This window comes from Catharus ustulatus, chromosome 7 (genome assembly GCF_009819885.2).
Source record: "Catharus ustulatus isolate bCatUst1 chromosome 7, bCatUst1.pri.v2, whole genome shotgun sequence".
NCBI classification, from domain to species: domain Eukaryota; kingdom Metazoa; phylum Chordata; class Aves; order Passeriformes; family Turdidae; genus Catharus; species Catharus ustulatus.
Window position 1 is genome coordinate 33,094,452 of NC_046227.1, and position 17,288 is coordinate 33,111,739.

Sequence of the window (17,288 nt, forward strand, 5' to 3'; positions counted from 1 at the left end):
CAATTTTACTTTGGTCTTTAGGTAATCAAATCAGTAATGCCCATGGACAAAAGAGGCAGTTAAAACAGAAAAAGAATTTTCCTCCCCCTTTTTAAATTGGAAGGCAAACAACAAAATGCTGGGGAGCCATCTCTGAGGAAAGAGTGCTGCAATACTGCAAGTACTAGTTGCTTTTCCTAGTGGTGTAGACTTTTTTTGAAGAAAAAACCAAACATTTTATGATGTGACAATATTACATTTTACTACTAAGTTCTATATGTGATTGTTTATGAGATCTTTTGGACAATTTTCCGTATTTGAATGCAAAAAGAACCAGGCTCAGTGCTCCAACTGCAGAAAGGGCAAAAAGCACATAGAGTGCTATTTCTGCACTATGGGATGTCAAATCCAGTCCCAAAAAGTTCACTCTGTCAGCTGCTCCTGGAGTGGGGTCTGTTGGTGTCACTGGATGGGAAAACAATGAGAAAGTGTTAGTGCAGAGCCTGGGGGAACTGTTCCATGCAGCTGTGGGCACTGCTGCTTCCTGTGGCTTTTAACGGTGTTGTCCAATACTCTGGTAGGAGCTGTAATTCTGGGGATCAGGGATTAGAGCAATTGTAGCTCAGAGTAAAGGCACAGCTGAGGCTGATAGTGCAATTCCTGGTAGTACAGGTGAGTATTCTCATTCCCAAACCACCACACTAGCCCTGGTTGCTTTTTACTGCTCCAGTTGAGAAGACACAAATGACAAAAGAATTTGTATTTCCAAAGCCTTACCTAAAACATGGATTTGTATAAAGCTCTTTTTTTTTCCTAAACAATCTTATGGGAATATTGAATGTGTGTGGTTTGGAGAACATTTTGGGCAGTTCTGTTTGAGAAAAGTCTAATGGAATAACTTTTGCTACATTTTTAAGACAGGCATGCGTTGAGGTGCTCTTGCCCAAGATTTAGTCTGGTGTTGCACAGGGAAGTGATATTGACTGGAGTCTTTAAAAAAAAATTGCAGAAAATGGTGGTGTCTCTAAAAACCTTTTTGGATTGGGATTAGATGCAAACACCCAAGCACTATTTCTGCTGCTTCACTTACCTTCTGGATCCTGTTCCAGACAGGGATGTGGGCCTGTTGCTGGGTCTGGAAAGCCATTGCAGTTTATGATCTGTGAGTAATACTTTGCTGAGGCCTTGGGGCGCCGTGGCAAGGCAGGGTCTGAGAAATTCACATAGTAGAGCCCAAACTTTTCCTCATAACCCGCTGCCCACTCGATGTTGTCCATCAGTGTCCATGCAGTGTAGCCCCGTATGTCAACACCATCGTGCACGATGGCTGCAGGCAGGAGCAGAGAGAAGAGAGAACAGGTCAGTGATTATCCCTCAGCCAGCCAGGGCAGGAAGGTGCTCCAGAACATCCACACATGGCACAGTGAGATTTACTGCCATTTGGGGCTCACAGGTTTTGTTCTCCCCATTCCCACCTCCCCTGTGTTGACTTGGTTCAGCTGTTTCGAGGTAGCTCAGCTGCCAAGTTACAGCCAACAAGCAGCCAGGGTAGTTCACTCAGTGCCCAGGACTGGACACTGCTTTTCTCTGCTCCAAAAATTAAAGCTTTTGTGCAAAGGGTTAGGAACAGAGAAGAAAAGCCATTAAAATGCAAACAAGTGTTTGTGGGGCCTTGCTGTTTGCTACAAGGCAATAAATGCCTGAACACCTGGCTGTTCCCAGTGCACCAGAAAAGCAAACTGAAAAAGCCCTTTCCTGAAGTTGTTTGACCACTGTTGTAACTGAAACCAGTTTGGAGGTTGGGTTTTTACTGTTGTTTTTAAAAAAGATGCAGTTTTTAGACACAGCAGTAGTCAGACTAAAAGGAGTTTAGGAGTTTATCAGGTAGTAGCACCTTCTCTCACCACATGCAGCAAATCAAGGAACCTGCAGGTTACCCCACTATAGCCAGGCTTTGTTCTTCCTTTAGATCATCTTTCCTGGCACATTTGTGACTATCCATGGGCAGTTTTTGGTAAACCCAAAGGCTCTTGGAAGTGGATTCAGTAAGTCCATGTAGCTGTGTAACTTGGAGGAGTGATGGCAGTGGTCTTTCAGCTCTTTACAACTTGCTTTATACACCAGATGTCAATAATCACTCTTACCTTTCAGTGCCTCATTAATGTAGCTCCGATAGTAATGCATTCTCCAAGTGTCATTGAATTCAAAGGCTCCCCTTTCTGAGACCCCATTTTCAGTCACATAAATGGGAGGGTTGTTGTACTCTTCCTTTATCCACCTGAGGATCTTCCTGAATCCAAAGGGTGTCACCTTCAGCCAGACAGAACCGGAGTCCAGCCAGCTGCGGTCGGTCACTGTGGCTACGCCCCTGTGGAGGAGAACAATGCTCAGGGCCAGTCCCATGTGCCCTGCACCTCTGTGCCCAGGGCTGAGGTGCTGCTGCTGCTCACAAGCCTAAAAACACCCCTCATGCTTTGATTGACAATAACACTCTGTGTAAATCAGCTATGGCTGACAACGTGATGTTGGTTGTATACTACACCACCATTTCTACTTTTCAAGGCATAATGCAGTGCTTGAGCACACAAAACTGCCCTTTACATTACATGCAGGAATGTAATGAGCCCTCTGTCCTAAGGGTTGAAACTATGAGGAGCTGGGATGTAGCAGCAAAGGAAAGTTATAACAATTTCATCTATTCCCTGTGGAAACATTTTGGAAAGGAGACAATTTCACTCCCATGTGTGGTCCCACCATTACCTGAATTCTCATTAAAAAAATTAACAAGCTCCTAATGTTTACTTTTTGAAGCAGAGGAATAAAATTAGTATCTAAATAAAAAATCTTGACTTAATCTATACTGAACCATGAAGTGATTTAGCTATTTAGGCTTTGAACTTACATTTATCCAATGCAGTCAGGGACCTAAACCTGCTTAAGAGCAAATGGATCAGTACCCACAAACCAGGATAACACCTCTCAGATTAAACTGCAGATTGGAGGCAGGAAGTATGATAAATACTGTTTATCACCTCATGTGTGCTGGACTTTTGTGAAAATAACAGCACCTCAGGTACTGCTTGGTTATATTATCCCTAGTATTGGTTTATAACAGCTTAAAATACCTATCTCACAGCTTTATTTGCTATAAATTTACACTTGTCAGTTAACCCAGGCTCCAGCTGTGCAGATTTTACTTGACCTAATTTATATTCATCTCTTACCTATCAGAGTCATATGACTTAACACTTGTAGGGTAGTTCATGTTGTATGTTAAAACTGTGGTATAATGATTTAGACCAAAGTAGTCATAAGTGCCTTTAATTCTTTGTTTTTCACTTTCAGTAAATTCTGGAAGTCTGCAAGAGAAAACAGAGAATTCACTTTGCCCACACTCCATGGTGATGCTGGGATCCCTGGTACCAGCACCACAAGCACAGGGAGAGAAACTGGGAACTGGGAATGGAAAATAAGAAATGTAACTGAGGGACCAATGAGTTCAGTACATAGTTTTAAGAAAAGTTAAACAAATTTACCACAGGCATCAAGTAAAGTACTGTGGCTAATGCGGGGCAGTTACTGTGTCGCTGAGCTGACAATTTATTACCCCAAAGATATATTAGTCAATTTAGTTTGCAAAGGAGGTAAAGACAGGGAATAGGCAAAGCCCCCTGGCCTAGATTGCAACCAAGTGTTCTTAAAGGTCCCTTCCAACACAAATTATTCTGTGAGTCTCTGAAAATGTACACTAGAATTTTTCTGTGAGGATACAATAATTTTTTTTTAGAGTAACATTGGAACAGAATCATTGAAATGTATCATTTCTGTAAGAAAAGCATGTTTCAGCACAGCCAGTGAAACAAAAGCAGGTGTGTGCCTGGGCTCTTACCGGGACTCACTCAGGCCCTGAGCCAGACTTCGTTCCCGAATCCTTCTTTTCATCACTTCACCGTAATCACCATTTTTGAAAATGGGGTGAGCAAACCAACCTAGGAAAAACTAAACCAGGAAATAAGAGAGGATAAATCATATATCAAAACATTTAGCCATTTAGCTAGAGGGATTTAGCCATTCCTCTGTTATGTGTTGCTTCATAGTGGTACCTGAATTTACAACAGGTACAACAGGTACAAAAGGGATGGCCATAAAACAGCAGTAAATTTAATAAACTTTAGTCACTACAATCATATTTTGTCTCATTTCTGTTGCATTCTTGATCAGCCCTCATAAGAAGGGGATACATTTCCTTGCCTCACCATTTCATTTCAGTGAGATGCTCACCTGGGTTCTGGCCATGTCCAGCACCCAAAGAGGGGGTGTCACCTGGGCAGCAGGGAGAGCTGTGACCGGGGTTCTGTACCTGCATGAATCGTCTGGCAGATTCGATGTCCTCCTGTCTGTGTGGGTTGCGTGGCTCTGCCCAGTCAGAGTTGATGGTGATGGAGATGAGCCCTCCCTGCCTGGCCCGGTAGGTCTCGTTGTAGAGGTGCCAGGCCTCCGCGTGGGCCTTGATCAGGTTGTGTCCCACCTCGTAGGGAAAGCGCCCTGAGAGATCCGAGATGCCTGCAGGGACAGGAACAGCACAGGCAGTGCAGCAGCACTTCCCAGCCTCTCATGGCTGTTTCCCAGGTTAACACAACCCCAGGGCACTCAGAGCTGCCCCTGGTAAAGGAATGAATGTGCAGCACCAGGTGCCCCAAACCCACCTCTGGGCTGGAATCAGCACGAGGCAGAGGCAGCAGAAGGAGCAGCTGCCATGGCAAGGCTGTGAAGGCAGGACCCTGCATTGCCCCTTCTCCCCCTGGACTGGGCCATGGACTGCCAGCCCTGGCAACTGGCTGCTGCCAGTTTGGAAAGCAGAAAACTGTGTGTTCAGGTCAGCTCACATCCCCTCTTCTCTTGGTTCTACTCCTGAGCTGGGTCTTCCCTCAGCCCTAACTCTTCTCCATCTTCCCTGGAGCTGGTCTGGAAACAAGGTCTGCTCCAGGCAGCAAGTGTAATCCAGACTTGGAGGTGACAGACAGAGTAAAAGAAGGAGTTGTTCACCACAGCAATCCAAACCCAATCTATCCACAGCTCACCATTTTCCATGTTCCACCTTCGCAAGCCCCAAGGAACCACTCTGCTGCAGCACAGAACAATTGTGCTGGCAGTGCCATGAGGGCTCTGAGGTTATGCCCAGCAGTCTTACCTGGAGCAGCTGTGCCAGTGCCATGGCCAAGATAGGCAGTGTTGTAGGGTTCATTGAGGGTTATCCAAAATTTCACTTTATCCCCCAGCCTCTGGAAAAGGACCTCAGCATATTCCTTAAATCTCTGAACTATAGTATCGTTCCTCCACCCACCAACGTTCTGCAGTGCCTGTGGGAGGTCCCAGTGATAGAGAGTCACCTGTGGGGAAAGACAGGAGGACAAAGGACTCAATCAGTCATTCTCACAGTAACTCAGATTCATTTATGACCACAAATAAACTATGCTTTGATCTGCAGTTACCTGTTCCTAACGTAGTTTGATGTAGTGATCACTCACGCACTCAATAAAATCAATTTTTGCAGTTTCTTTAGGGACTGCCTAATGGTAAATATGAAGCTTTTACCAAAAACCACCCTGTGACAGCAAGAACTCATCAGTGAAAAACTGCTGCACCTGCATGGCCTCTCAGGTGAAATACAATCCAATAGAGCACCTGTCTGGGCTGGCACTGTCTGGGTATGAGGACAGAGCTCAGAGTCCCTCATCAGTGCTGAAAGAGCTGATTGATGCAGGGGTGAGGTCACTGTCTGTTGTATGTGACAAATAACACTGACCAGTGGAGCTTCCTGACTCCCAGGAAAAGAATAAAGTTCCATCTCTCTCTAAGAAAGGCAAGAAGGAAGATAAGAAGGATCCTGGGAACAATGTTAGTCTCACCTCAGTGTGTGAAAGATCTCTGTGTAAGTCCCTGTGGAAGCTATTTCCAAGGTAAAGGGATAAGAAAGCAATTGGAAACTGCCAACAATAGGTTTACTGTGGTCTTTCTGGGTAGTAATTTCAACATATCCCTACATTCCAGGTTCATTTGCTTATGCAATATCCCATGTTTCTTCACAAAATTAAAAATATGAAAAACAATTTCTGTGTGAAGAAGGGTATGGATGGAAACACACACGTTGCTCTGAGCATCAGATTTGGGGTTTGCTGTTTTTCAGTTACCTGAAAGTTACTGGGTGTAGTTACCTGAGGTACAATGTTGGCTGCCAGAAGGGCATCGATCAGCCTTTCATAGTAGTTCAGTCCCTTTTCATTGATGTATCTGGTGGTTCCATCTGGGAGAACACGGGACCAGGAGATGGAAAAGCGATAGTGAGACACCTTGAGGCTTTTCAGCATTTCCACATCCTCCTCAATCCGGTGGTAGCTGTCACAAGCTACATCTCCAGTTGCATCTTTGCCAATTCTCAAGGGAGTGTGGGCATATTTGTCCCAAATGCTGAGTCCTTTGCCATCTGCTCTCCATCCTCCCTCAATCTGTAATTGAAAATGGGGGAAGAATTATTAGCAAACCCAAATTCAGGTCTAGCAAAGAATTCAGCCTGTTATTCTTTGTGGTGCCACACAATTAATTAACTATCCTCAGATACAGTCCATCTCAGTTTCCTGACCTGGTAAGCTGCAGTTGCTACACTCCACGAGAAGTTCTCTGGAAACTCTCCATATAAAAATTCATCTTCCTTGGGCAGTGGGATGCCGTTATTGCGGATGATTTCTGCATAGTACACAGCAGAGCGCTTTGGCGTTCTCGGCCTGTTGGGGTTGTCAAAATCAATCTGGTGCAATCCAAATCTTGGCTCATAACCATCCACCCATTCAAAGTTATCCATCAGAGACCAGGCGTTGTATCCTTTCAGATTAACACCATCTACCTTGTAAGCTGAAAGACCAGAAAAAAATGGAGGAGCATCAGTGGCATAATCACACATTAAATGAACCCTAAGGAATTCACATGCAAGTCCATACAGTCCATAAAGGTGGCACGGGTCAACTAAGATAACTGAAAGAATTTTCATAGTTGCAGGAAAAAAAAGTACAACTATGCAAAGGATATAATAAAAACAAACACTGTGTTTATATTGTATTCAGACTATTCAAAGACTGATATCAATCACTTTTAAAAAGTACTCTTCACAGGAGTAAAGTAACCAGAAATCTAGAGAGGGGACACACAACATCAACAGAACAAAAGCAAATTCTGGTACCTTTTAAAGCTTCATCAATGTAAGTTTTGACGTAAAATATCCTGGCATTGTCATCAATGTCCGATTTGGACTTTGCCCCCACACCATTCTCGATGATATATATTGGGGGGTTTCCATACTCCTCTTTGATCCAGTTCAGTAGCCTCCTCAGCCCCCAGGCCACGGGCCGATGGTCAGGGAGAGCTGAGGTAGGCCAGGAGCTGTCAACCGTTATTGAAATTTCCCGATCATAATCGTAAGAGGAGGGGCTCAGACGTGTTGTTGAATGGCTTATAATTTTGGAGGAGTATGTGTTGAAGCAGAAGACGTCTGCGGTGCCCCGGATGTATTCGCGCTCCTCCGCTGTCAGAACCGGCAGGCGCGACGATGGCAGGTTCTGGAGCTCGCTCCTGTTCCCAACTTTCCACTTCATGACATCAGGGTAGTCCCCGTTCTTGTAAATGGGGTGTGCAAACCAACCCACCAAAAACTGCAAGTACCTGTCAGCAGCTTCAATGTCCCTGGGGTCACTCGGTGTCTTGGGCTCAGCCCAGGTGGTGAAGAGGCATGGGGCAATGATCCCTCCCTGAGTCGCTCTGTATTTGTCATCGTAGGTGTGGTAGACCTTGGCGTGGGCTTTCAGGAAGATGTGGGCAACCTTGTAGGGAGCATCACCAGGCTCCTTGACATTGGGTGGGAACAAGCCCTCGCCGTAGCCCAACCAGGCGAGGATGTTGGGTTCATTGAACGTAATCCAGAACTTCACCCTGTCCCCAAACGTCTGGAAACAGAAGTCTGCAAAGCTGTCAAACAGGTCAATGATCTCTTCGGTCTCCCAGCCACCGATGTCCTGGAGAGTTTGTGGTAGGTCCCAGTGGTAGAGAGTGACAATTGGAGAGATGTTGTTTGCAATCAGTCCATCAATGAGGCGGTTGTAGTATGCAACTCCATAGCTGTTGATTGAGTTGTTCCTTCCAGTGGGGAAAATTCGAGGCCAGGACACAGAAAAACGATAGTTCTTTACCCCTAAGGCTTTCAGCATGTAAATATCTGCCTCCACCTTGTTGTAGCTATCACAAGCTATATCTCCAGTATCGTTATTGTTTACATTCCCTGGGACATGGGTGAAGTTATCCCAAATGCTGGGTCCTTTGCCATCAGCATCCCAACCTCCCTCTATCTGGTAGGAAGAGGAAGACACACCCCATGAAAAATCCTCTGGGAATGTCCCATAAAAATACATGTCTCTTTCAAAGGCAGTCTGGGACGAAAACTTCTGCCAGACAACCTTTGCCTTGGAGGGAACTTCTGATGCTGGTAAATTTGGCAGCTTCGATGGCACAGGTTGGTCAAACATCACTGGTGCAGAAAATCTGCCCAAGGCTTGGGATGGAAAACCATTATTTTCAATAACACTAGAATAGAAGTAAGCAGATGCCTTGGGAGTCCTTGGTCTGTTGCTGTCTTCAAAGTTCACGTGATGCAGCCCAAATTTTTGGCTGTATCCCACAGGGCCTTCAAAGCCATCAAGCAGGGATCGAGCAATGTAGGACCCAACACCAACGGCATCCAGTTTCACCGCTGCCACAGAAACAATGAGACATTGTTAGTTACCCACCTGGCCATTTCCTGGACACAGCTCAGCACAACAGAAGCACCACAGCCAAGGATATGTGTGACACGCCAAACCACTTACAAATGGTTTTAAAGGCTAAAAACACGTCACAAACAATTAAGAGTATCTGACAGAAAAAGCAGTCAGCACCATAATAGGAGCTGGTGAAATGCTTAGTGATAGAAATGTGTAACAAAAGAAGTATTAGTCAAGAGGTATCTGAGTACAAGACACTTGTGCCACTGGTATCCCTTCCCTTGTGTTCTTGTTTTCAAGTAGATTTCACCAATTTAGGTGTATGGTGCACTTTTAGATTTAACACTAATTAAACTGAAACATTGCAGGTACTTAGTGCTTTCCTATATTCCCTGAGCACAAGAGAGCTTCTTTTAGCAGAACAGTGTACCCAATACCAGCAGATGCAAGTCCACTATACCTCCTCACATTGCTTACAAAAAAAGCACTAAATCTCTCTTATTCAAGAAAAGCTCCCTTCCATGTGCAGTCCATCCACTTTACTTCTGCTGAGGCATAACAGCAATGGTAAATTGTGTTTCCTTAGCTCTCTCAACACTTCTAGCAGTATGTTGAGATCTAGGTCAAGCTAATCAAATGCTGTACACACTGATCACCAACATATTTAATACCGCATATTTTATGTTTTTCTGACAGTATTGTTTAGTCTATCTAGAGAGCATCAGTCAAATCTCTATTTGAAATCTCAGCTCTATACATTCTTCCAGAACTTGTCACTAACGTTATTTTTATGCCAAAAGATACACATCTTGCAAAGATACAAGCATAACATGAGCATTCTATAAGCATAACCTAAACATTTGCAAAATGATTGAGGTAGAAATTTTAGGAAGATATTCTCAGTCTGAAGTGGTCACTGCAAGTTAGATCTGATTAATTGGTAAAGGTAAATTGGTAAAGTTCAGCCCCAATTTATGAGAGATCTACAGGCAAGAGCCTGCAGGCCATTCATCTCCAGGGGAACTGGAGTGTATGAACAGTGTTCTCATAGAGGGACTGACCTTAGGATCCACGCTACATTAATCCATATATTAAAAAAGTGCATTCCAATATCGAAACAGAATGGAGAGCTCCATGTCTGGACACCAGATAGACTTAAGTATATAAAGTCACACTCATTACCTACACAACAAGCAGCTACACAACATCACTGTGCAAGTGGTGATGTTTTAAAGTTAACCACTATGGAAGGTCTAGAATGACCACTCGGCACGATTAAGAAAAAATAAAATAATTGGATTTGTCCATACCTTTCAGGGCCTCATTGATGTACTGGCGGAAATAATCCACTCGCAGAGTGTCATTGAGAAGATCCCCGGTGTCTGCTGTCGGCACACCATTCCCTGCTATGTATATTGGGATCTTTGACCCTGTGTATTCCTGGGATACAAACTTCAGCAGCCTTCTTAATCCCCAAGGGACCACATGGATCCAAGAAGAGGCAGCCTGTGGCCAGGAAGGGTCTACATGCAAGGAGAAGTTCCCAATGCTCTCATAGCCTGGTGTGCAGCTGGCGTTAGCTCCAGCACTGACCAGGCGGGAAGTGTAATGGGAAAGGCCAAAGAAATCTGCAGTCCCTTTCACCAAGGTCTTCTCCTCCTCTGTAAACACAGGCAGCTGGGCAACTGTTGTGGAGCACTGCTGGTTCACTTCCTGGATCTGAGCCTTCAGGATATCTGGGTAATCACCATTAACAAATACGGGGTGAGCAAACCAGCCAAGCATGAACTGCAGGTACCTCTCAGATGCCCTCACATCCTCGGAGCTGGATGGAGTCTTGGGTTCAGCCCAGTCTGAGTTCAGCACCAGCCCCACCTTTCCCAGTTGCTGAGAACGGTATTTGTCATTATACAGGTGCCAGACCTTGGCATGAGCCTTGAGAATTGTGTGAGCAACCTGGGAGTAGAAAGCAGAGGAGAATGTGTCACACTCCATCTCACAAAAGCTCTTAAGCATTGGGTTTATTGCCATGTGAAAATGTCCTCTCCATCCATAAGAAAACACCTTGACAAAACAAATAATGATTGACAAGGAGTGTAGCAAGTTTTGGAATAAGCAAAAGAATCTCACTATCCATCCACATCAGCTTTCAGAATAGAAAAATAAAATAACAACACCTGGCCTCCATTAACTAACCCATTTCTAGCAAGTATCATAAATCCAGCAACCTAATAGTTGTCTCAGAGGCCACATTAGGTTTGAACATTGTTAAAGCCCAGAACCATCATGGAAAATAACAAGAGTAGCTGCAGGATCTCAATTATTCCTGTGGCCCTACCTTGTAAGATGCTGCTCCAGGGTCAGTGATTCCTGGAGGATGCTCTCCGGTGCCATAGCCAGCGTAGCTGATAACCCAGGGCTCGTGGAACGTAACCCAGAGCTTGACCCGATCCCCGAACGTGGAAAAGCAGAAGTCTGCATAGCTCACAAAAGCATCTATGATACTTTCATTCTGCCAGCCACCAAGAGCCTGCAGAGCTTGGGGTAGGTCCCAGTGGAACAGAGTCACCATGGGCTCAATGTTAGAGTCACACAAGAGGTCAATTAAGCGGTTGTAATAATCAACACCCTTGGAATTGATGGTCTTGTTGGTGCCAGCAGGGAAAATTCTAGACCAGGATACAGAAAATTTGTACAGCTGGGGGTGAAGGCCCTTAAGCAGGTAAATGTCATAGCCGGTTTTATAGTAGCTGTCACATGCCACATCTGCTGTTTGGTTCATGTGGACATGGCCTCCATGCCCAAACTGGTCCCAGATGCTCTCTCCTTTCCCATCCTCTGCCCAAGCTCCTTCGATGTTAAAGGCACCTGTGGATATGCCCCAGAGGAACCCATCTGGGAAAACATCTTGCAGGAAAGAATCCCTCTCTGATTCAGACTGCTCAGCAAACATTTCCCAGACTGTTTGATAGGAGGATCGAGGGGCAAGAACAGCATCTGAGTTTTTCTGTAGAGTATTTATTTCACTGGAAATATAATAAATAGAAGTTAAAATCTCCAAGGTGGATGTCAGTGCCATAAAACTTGTAAACACGGAGTAGAAAGGAAGTTTGCTTCCCATTCAGGTCACATAAGCTACATACAGATCCTTTGACATCTGATCAATCTAACCCTGCTCTCTCCCAGCAGTGAGTAACTGCAGAACAGCTCTTTGAATGTAGAGTCTCATAATTCATTAGTTAGGTCAGAGGTGCAAGCAAAATCCTTGCAGTGAGCAGCAAATTCCATGCTACAACTGCTCCATGAATTTCCTGGCACTGTAATCCTTAGCATTTGCCTGCACAATGACATCTCTCACATTTCCATAAGCTCAGTTGGCTTCTCCCCTAGGAAAGCCTCTATTGGATTTGTTTGTTTGTAACCATTTTGCTCTTCAAAAAAGCAGAAGGCTTGAAAAATGTGCTTGTTCTATTGGCTTGAAGGTGCAATTTGGGTAACCAAGGATGAGAGTGTGGAAGAGGATTACATTTTAGGATTAGTAGCAGGATAGAGGATTGCAAGTAATTGGGAGAGGCTGGGCTCAGCAGAAAAGCAGCTCTTTGCAGCCTTTTCAGCAACTAAAAGCAGACTTCACCACTAAAATGTCTTGTGTCTCCCTGCACAAAGCTTTCTAGAGGATACTGTTTCATTACTGTACTTTATTACAGTATTGTATGCTATTACAGTATTTTTATAGTACCTTAAAACATGAGGTAAGTAGTCCAAGAACTCATTAATGTCACACCCAATTATGTGTGCTTCTTCTTTATTAATAGCTGCAAACAAACAAATGGTAAGTGATGGATGTAGTCTTAGATGCCATGGACTGCATGACACTACTTGTAACAAACAATTACATCTTGAAAGAAATTTTTCCTAATATCCAACCTAAACCTCCCCTTCTACAATTTGAGGCTGATGAAAAGGACTAAAAGATTTGGGAAAGATTTCCTGTTTCACCCCCCTCAACACTCACCATCCATCCTTAATTTTCCAAGAATACTATAAAAAATTGCAAAGTTATTTAATCTAATAGCAGTAGCCTACATTGGATGATTTTGAATTTCCTCTATAAGTTATCCTGCCGATCTTAACTAAAAAACTCTCCTTGTTCAAACATCACTCACCTTTGACAATGGCAGCTACTGGTATGAAAGGATGCTCTGACATGGGAGCACAGTCAAGGGCCTTTAGACTAGAAACCAAGATGTCTTTGTCCTTCCAGACATTCTGCAAACCAGAAGTGAGGGAGTAGTATGAAAAAAAGCATCAGCCAACTAGTAAAACCATGTTCTTGGCATTTTTTACATTTTACATGGGCAGCTCCTTATCCTGCTACCCAGATGCTGGATGACTCTGCTTAGGAATTTTAAGAAGGCAGTTCACTACCAGAGGTTTAATATAGGTTATAATAGGTACCAGCCTACAGCATCACTGATGTTGGTGCTGCCATGAGATCTAATCCTTTAATAAACTCACCTTCAGTAACATTTCTAGCACTGGCTCTGCTGATGAAGAATGTGAAGTTTGGCAGCACTGTTGTAGAGCTCATGCTAGAATTTAATATCTCTTAGTATTTTGGTCAAACACTTAGCATGTGAGAGAGAAAGCTTTTCTGTCCCAGACAAAAGGATTTTGTCATTCCAGTTGTTAATACATCAATAATAAGCATTGACTAAGATGATCCTTTCCAGCATCTTCCAATAACAGTTTTTAAGTCAGAATAGCAATAGAGAAATGAGCACTTTGCAGCTGCTTCCCAGTGTAGCTGCTGCCTGAGCTTTCACAGAAAATCACAACTGTTTAGACATGCATCACAGCACATGAAATTCTGCTCCTATTTATGGTCTGCTGTTTGCTGCTATCATTTTAACCCTGTGCATAACATTACCTGGAATTCACTCAATTTCTTGTAGAAATATGTTTCATTTCCACAATGATACTGAACATTAAGAGACACAAAGTCTACTGAATCCTGGAAAGAAGAAAAGGAAAATAATCATGCTGGATTAAAATGGGTGGGTTTTGGAAATATTACATTAAAAATACATAAAACTGTGTAAGGATTGATAAAGACATATTGCTGGAGTAAGAAGCCATACAGCTGTATGGGAGCCCTGGACAATATAGGGAGCACAAACTGGATACTGTATGGGAAGATGTGTTTTGCATGTCTCCTTCTAAACAAAATACAATTTAAACAACTAAATTAAATTCTATTTTATGAATTTAATATTAATGATTTACAGATACTTCCTTATTTTCTGTTTATGATTTATCAGAGAAACCATTATAACTACGTGGTTCAGGTAGGTCTTATCAAAACACTTGGTTGAAAGTCCACTTTAATCATTCCATAACACAAGTGTTATCCCACTAGAACTCATCAAGCTCAAGGGAATAGATTGCATTTTCTTGTCAAACTAGCTGATGAAGCTGAAGAAAACTGATAAGCCTTCAGTTTGTTTTTCAGTCTAAGATTTTGTTCTAGTTTTGACCTCCCTACAAACCACACCTTGCTTAAATCCTTGCAATGTCACACCTACAACATTGCTTGACTTGGTTCTAAGTTTTGAAAGATTATAAACACAGCAAAAAGCCCTGCACTGTTATCTGTGCACTGTAACCTACATCAACATCCTCTGGGTGAGGACAGCTACAAACAGGGAATTGGGTCTTTAGGAAAGGATGTCATTGCCTTTGTACAGATAATGTTCTCCTTGTGTTGTGCCATCCCTATGCAACTACAGCACTTTTAGCACAGCTCAGTCTGGGTTTTAACATAATCAGCAGATATTTTGAATATCAGCTAATTAGGATAATGTATCAGTATCTTTGGTGGTGCATTAGGTATACCTGCAGAGAAAATGGTAACAGGTACACTTTTTGGAGACACCTTGTCATTTAGCAAGTATATTGCTAACACTGCCAAATTATGAGAGCAAATTTGTCTCCATGTAGCTTAATCAGCGCCTACCAGCCAAGAAAGGACACTGAAACAAGTTTTAAATCAGCAGTTTCACATAATCAGACTAATCAAATAATTAAGCTTACCAAACTGGTCAACCTGCTAAAATTTTATTTAACTTGCAACAGGTTATTTGATCCCATACAAAAAAAACCTAAAGCTAAATCAAGGCAAATTTATATAAATTTAGAAATACTTCCTTAAGATGTTACCTGAAGAGAAACTGAAAGCAATTCTGATGAAGCACTGTCCAAGACATCACCCATTTCCAAAGCAATGGACAGCTTTCCACCTTGAGAAAGAGAGGCAGTCTGTTAGTAACATATTAAGGACAAATAAAAATTTCAGTTTACTGCAGTCATTCTAAAAAACAGTTTTGAATTGTTGAAGCTGTGGAACACCAGACAGTGCTTCAAGCAGTTGATTTCAGAATACCCACTGTGATCTCAATGCAGAGCTGAAAAAGGTAGAAATTCAAAGGCATCATTCAAGGGGCCTTCATCAATAAAATGCCCTTCCACCCCCAGCATAATTATAATTAACATATTTATTAATTTTCATGCCTTTGTGATGGTTCTACAATTGGTTTTTTTTAATCCATTCTATGTTGAATGTTTCTGAGACACTGGGGTGGGAAGAACTTGGAGGAACAAAAGATGCAGGAGGGAAGATGGGCAACTTCTAAGGGCTATCACCAGATAGCGTGAACTGTACAACAAAGTGTACAAATGTAAGAATTAAAAATTCTTCCTGAAAAATGCAAGAATTAAAAATAGATTAACTAATTAAAATTTGGAGAAAAGAAATGGTGACTTAGCCAGCTGTACTGGTTGTCTGTCTGGAACAGAAAAATACCAAGGCTAAAGAAGGCAGAGGTGACATCTGCTTGGAAAATCCCAGGTACCCATCATGGAAGAGGTGAAATTCTATTGCTGTGTGTAATACAAACAGGTAGGTGTGGGATTCAATTACTGTAAACCCTGGTGTCTGCAATGAGGAACGTCAAACAAAGGACACTGCAGCCTTCCTCAGAGTTATTATTGTATAGGAAACTTCTTGTGCCTTGTTTTTTCACGGTTTCAGGTACATTCCAAAAAGCTTTTAGTCTTTCCTCCATGGATCAGGAAGAGGCACACACAAATGTCTACACAGAGACTGAAGGTAGCAGTTGCCATTTAATGCAACAAGAAAATGTTTGTGGGTCATATTGAAAAACCCTGCTCTCTTACCTGCTGGTGAGACCATCTCATGGAGCATGGTGTAAAATCCTTTATGAGCAGCAGCCACGGCCTGGACTCGCTCCTGGGGCTCAGCGTAGGGCAGGCTTTGAATGACCTCTGGCAGGTCACTGAAGGAGAGCCACACATCCACCAGGTGCCCAAAGGCACGGAAGCTGAAATCTGCGTACTCCACAAAGAGCTCAGAAAATGCCCTGGCTCTCCTCCCGCTGGCCTGGACGGCCACAGCGCTGGGGACGCGGCCCTGGTGCAGAACCAGCACAGCTCTGAGCTCTGCAGCAGCCAGGGCCTCCAGCAGCTGCCGGTAGCACGACACCAGGGCTCCATCCACCTCCGTGGTGTTCCCCTTGGGAAGAAGGCGAGCCCAGGGCAGGAGCACCTTGTAGTGCGTCACCCCCAGCTTGCGGAGCCGCGAGAAGCGCCGGGGCAGCTCGGAAGCCACGAGGTCTGCCCGGCCCAGGGAACCCTGTGCTCCAGTCACGGCAGGGCCCTGCTGTTCCTCGGGCAGCACCTGCTCCTGCAGGCACAACCTCTCTGCCAGCTCACTGGGTAGAGGCCCAGCCATGGTTATAAAATTCCGAGCAAATTCCCCATCTGTCCCAGGGCTGAGAGAAACCAACAGAAAGAAGATGACTGTCCTACAAACCAGGTCCATTTCTGAACCTTACTTCAGAAACAGTTCCACACTACTTATACAGCAGTAGAGGTAATATTTAACTGAAATTACCTGTTATATACATAGTTACAGATATATATGTCTGTTATCTGTATTATAACATAGATAAATATTTTCTGAACTAGCTGACACTGGAATAATAGACCAGGACTTTCATTCAGTAGATAAACAGACAGATAGATGAGCACAAAAACACTTTCCATCAGCTAGAGAAAGGTCATGTAAAAACATTTTATGAGATGCTTATGTTTCCCTTTAAGTTTAAATATCAGTTGACATTTGTTAATACTGCCTCCCATTTAGAGGAAGATGAAATAAATAGATAAACTTTCCCTCTCCTTTTGGCCTTTTTCAGCTTTAGAAGAATTCCAGCATAGCTCTGGATGCAAAATCAGTAACAGTGTTATCTGCATGGCTGGGCTGGCTCCACCATGGCTCAGGGCAGGCAGGGCAGCAGGAGGCACGTTTGTGGTCTAATTCTGAGTGGATAAAGGAAATCTGAGATGTGGTACATCACCCAGCTGGAAAAGTGACTCTGATGTGAATTCAGGCAGCAGCAACACTGTGCTTCCTCCTGCCCCTTA

The 17,288-nt window shown here is 43.5% G+C and overlaps 1 protein-coding gene across 1 annotated transcript; it reads right to left on the reverse strand.

The window, feature by feature from the left end:
- Positions 1-232: 232 nt before the first annotated feature.
- LCT (lactase) lies at positions 233-16,683 on the reverse strand. Its single transcript, XM_033065019.1, has 17 exons — positions 16,020-16,683; positions 15,003-15,082; positions 13,714-13,797; positions 12,950-13,052; positions 12,523-12,598; positions 11,122-11,809; positions 10,094-10,739; positions 7,214-8,773; positions 6,620-6,888; positions 6,195-6,485; positions 5,171-5,369; positions 4,340-4,542; positions 3,869-3,978; positions 3,204-3,338; positions 2,124-2,347; positions 1,070-1,306; positions 233-444 (listed from the first exon to the last, which is right to left on the reverse strand). The coding sequence occupies exons 1-17, from the start codon at positions 16,681-16,683 to the stop codon at positions 233-235; spliced, it is 5,781 nt and encodes a 1,926-aa protein (XP_032920910.1).
- Between the last annotated feature and the right edge of the window lie 605 nt (positions 16,684-17,288).

Excerpts from the sequence above, each read along its gene's own strand:
- LCT (XM_033065019.1), bottom strand. The coding sequence starts at position 16,683 with ATGGACCTGGTTTGTAGGACAGTCATCTTCTTTCTGTTGGTTTCTCTC. Across the intron at positions 12,599-12,949 it reads AGTAGCTGCCATTGTCAAAG|CTATTAATAAAGAAGAAGCA; the intron begins GTGAGTGATGTT and ends GTTTGTTTGCAG. Across the intron at positions 6,889-7,213 it reads CATTGATGAAGCTTTAAAAG|CTTACAAGGTAGATGGTGTT; the intron begins GTACCAGAATTT and ends CTGGTCTTTCAG.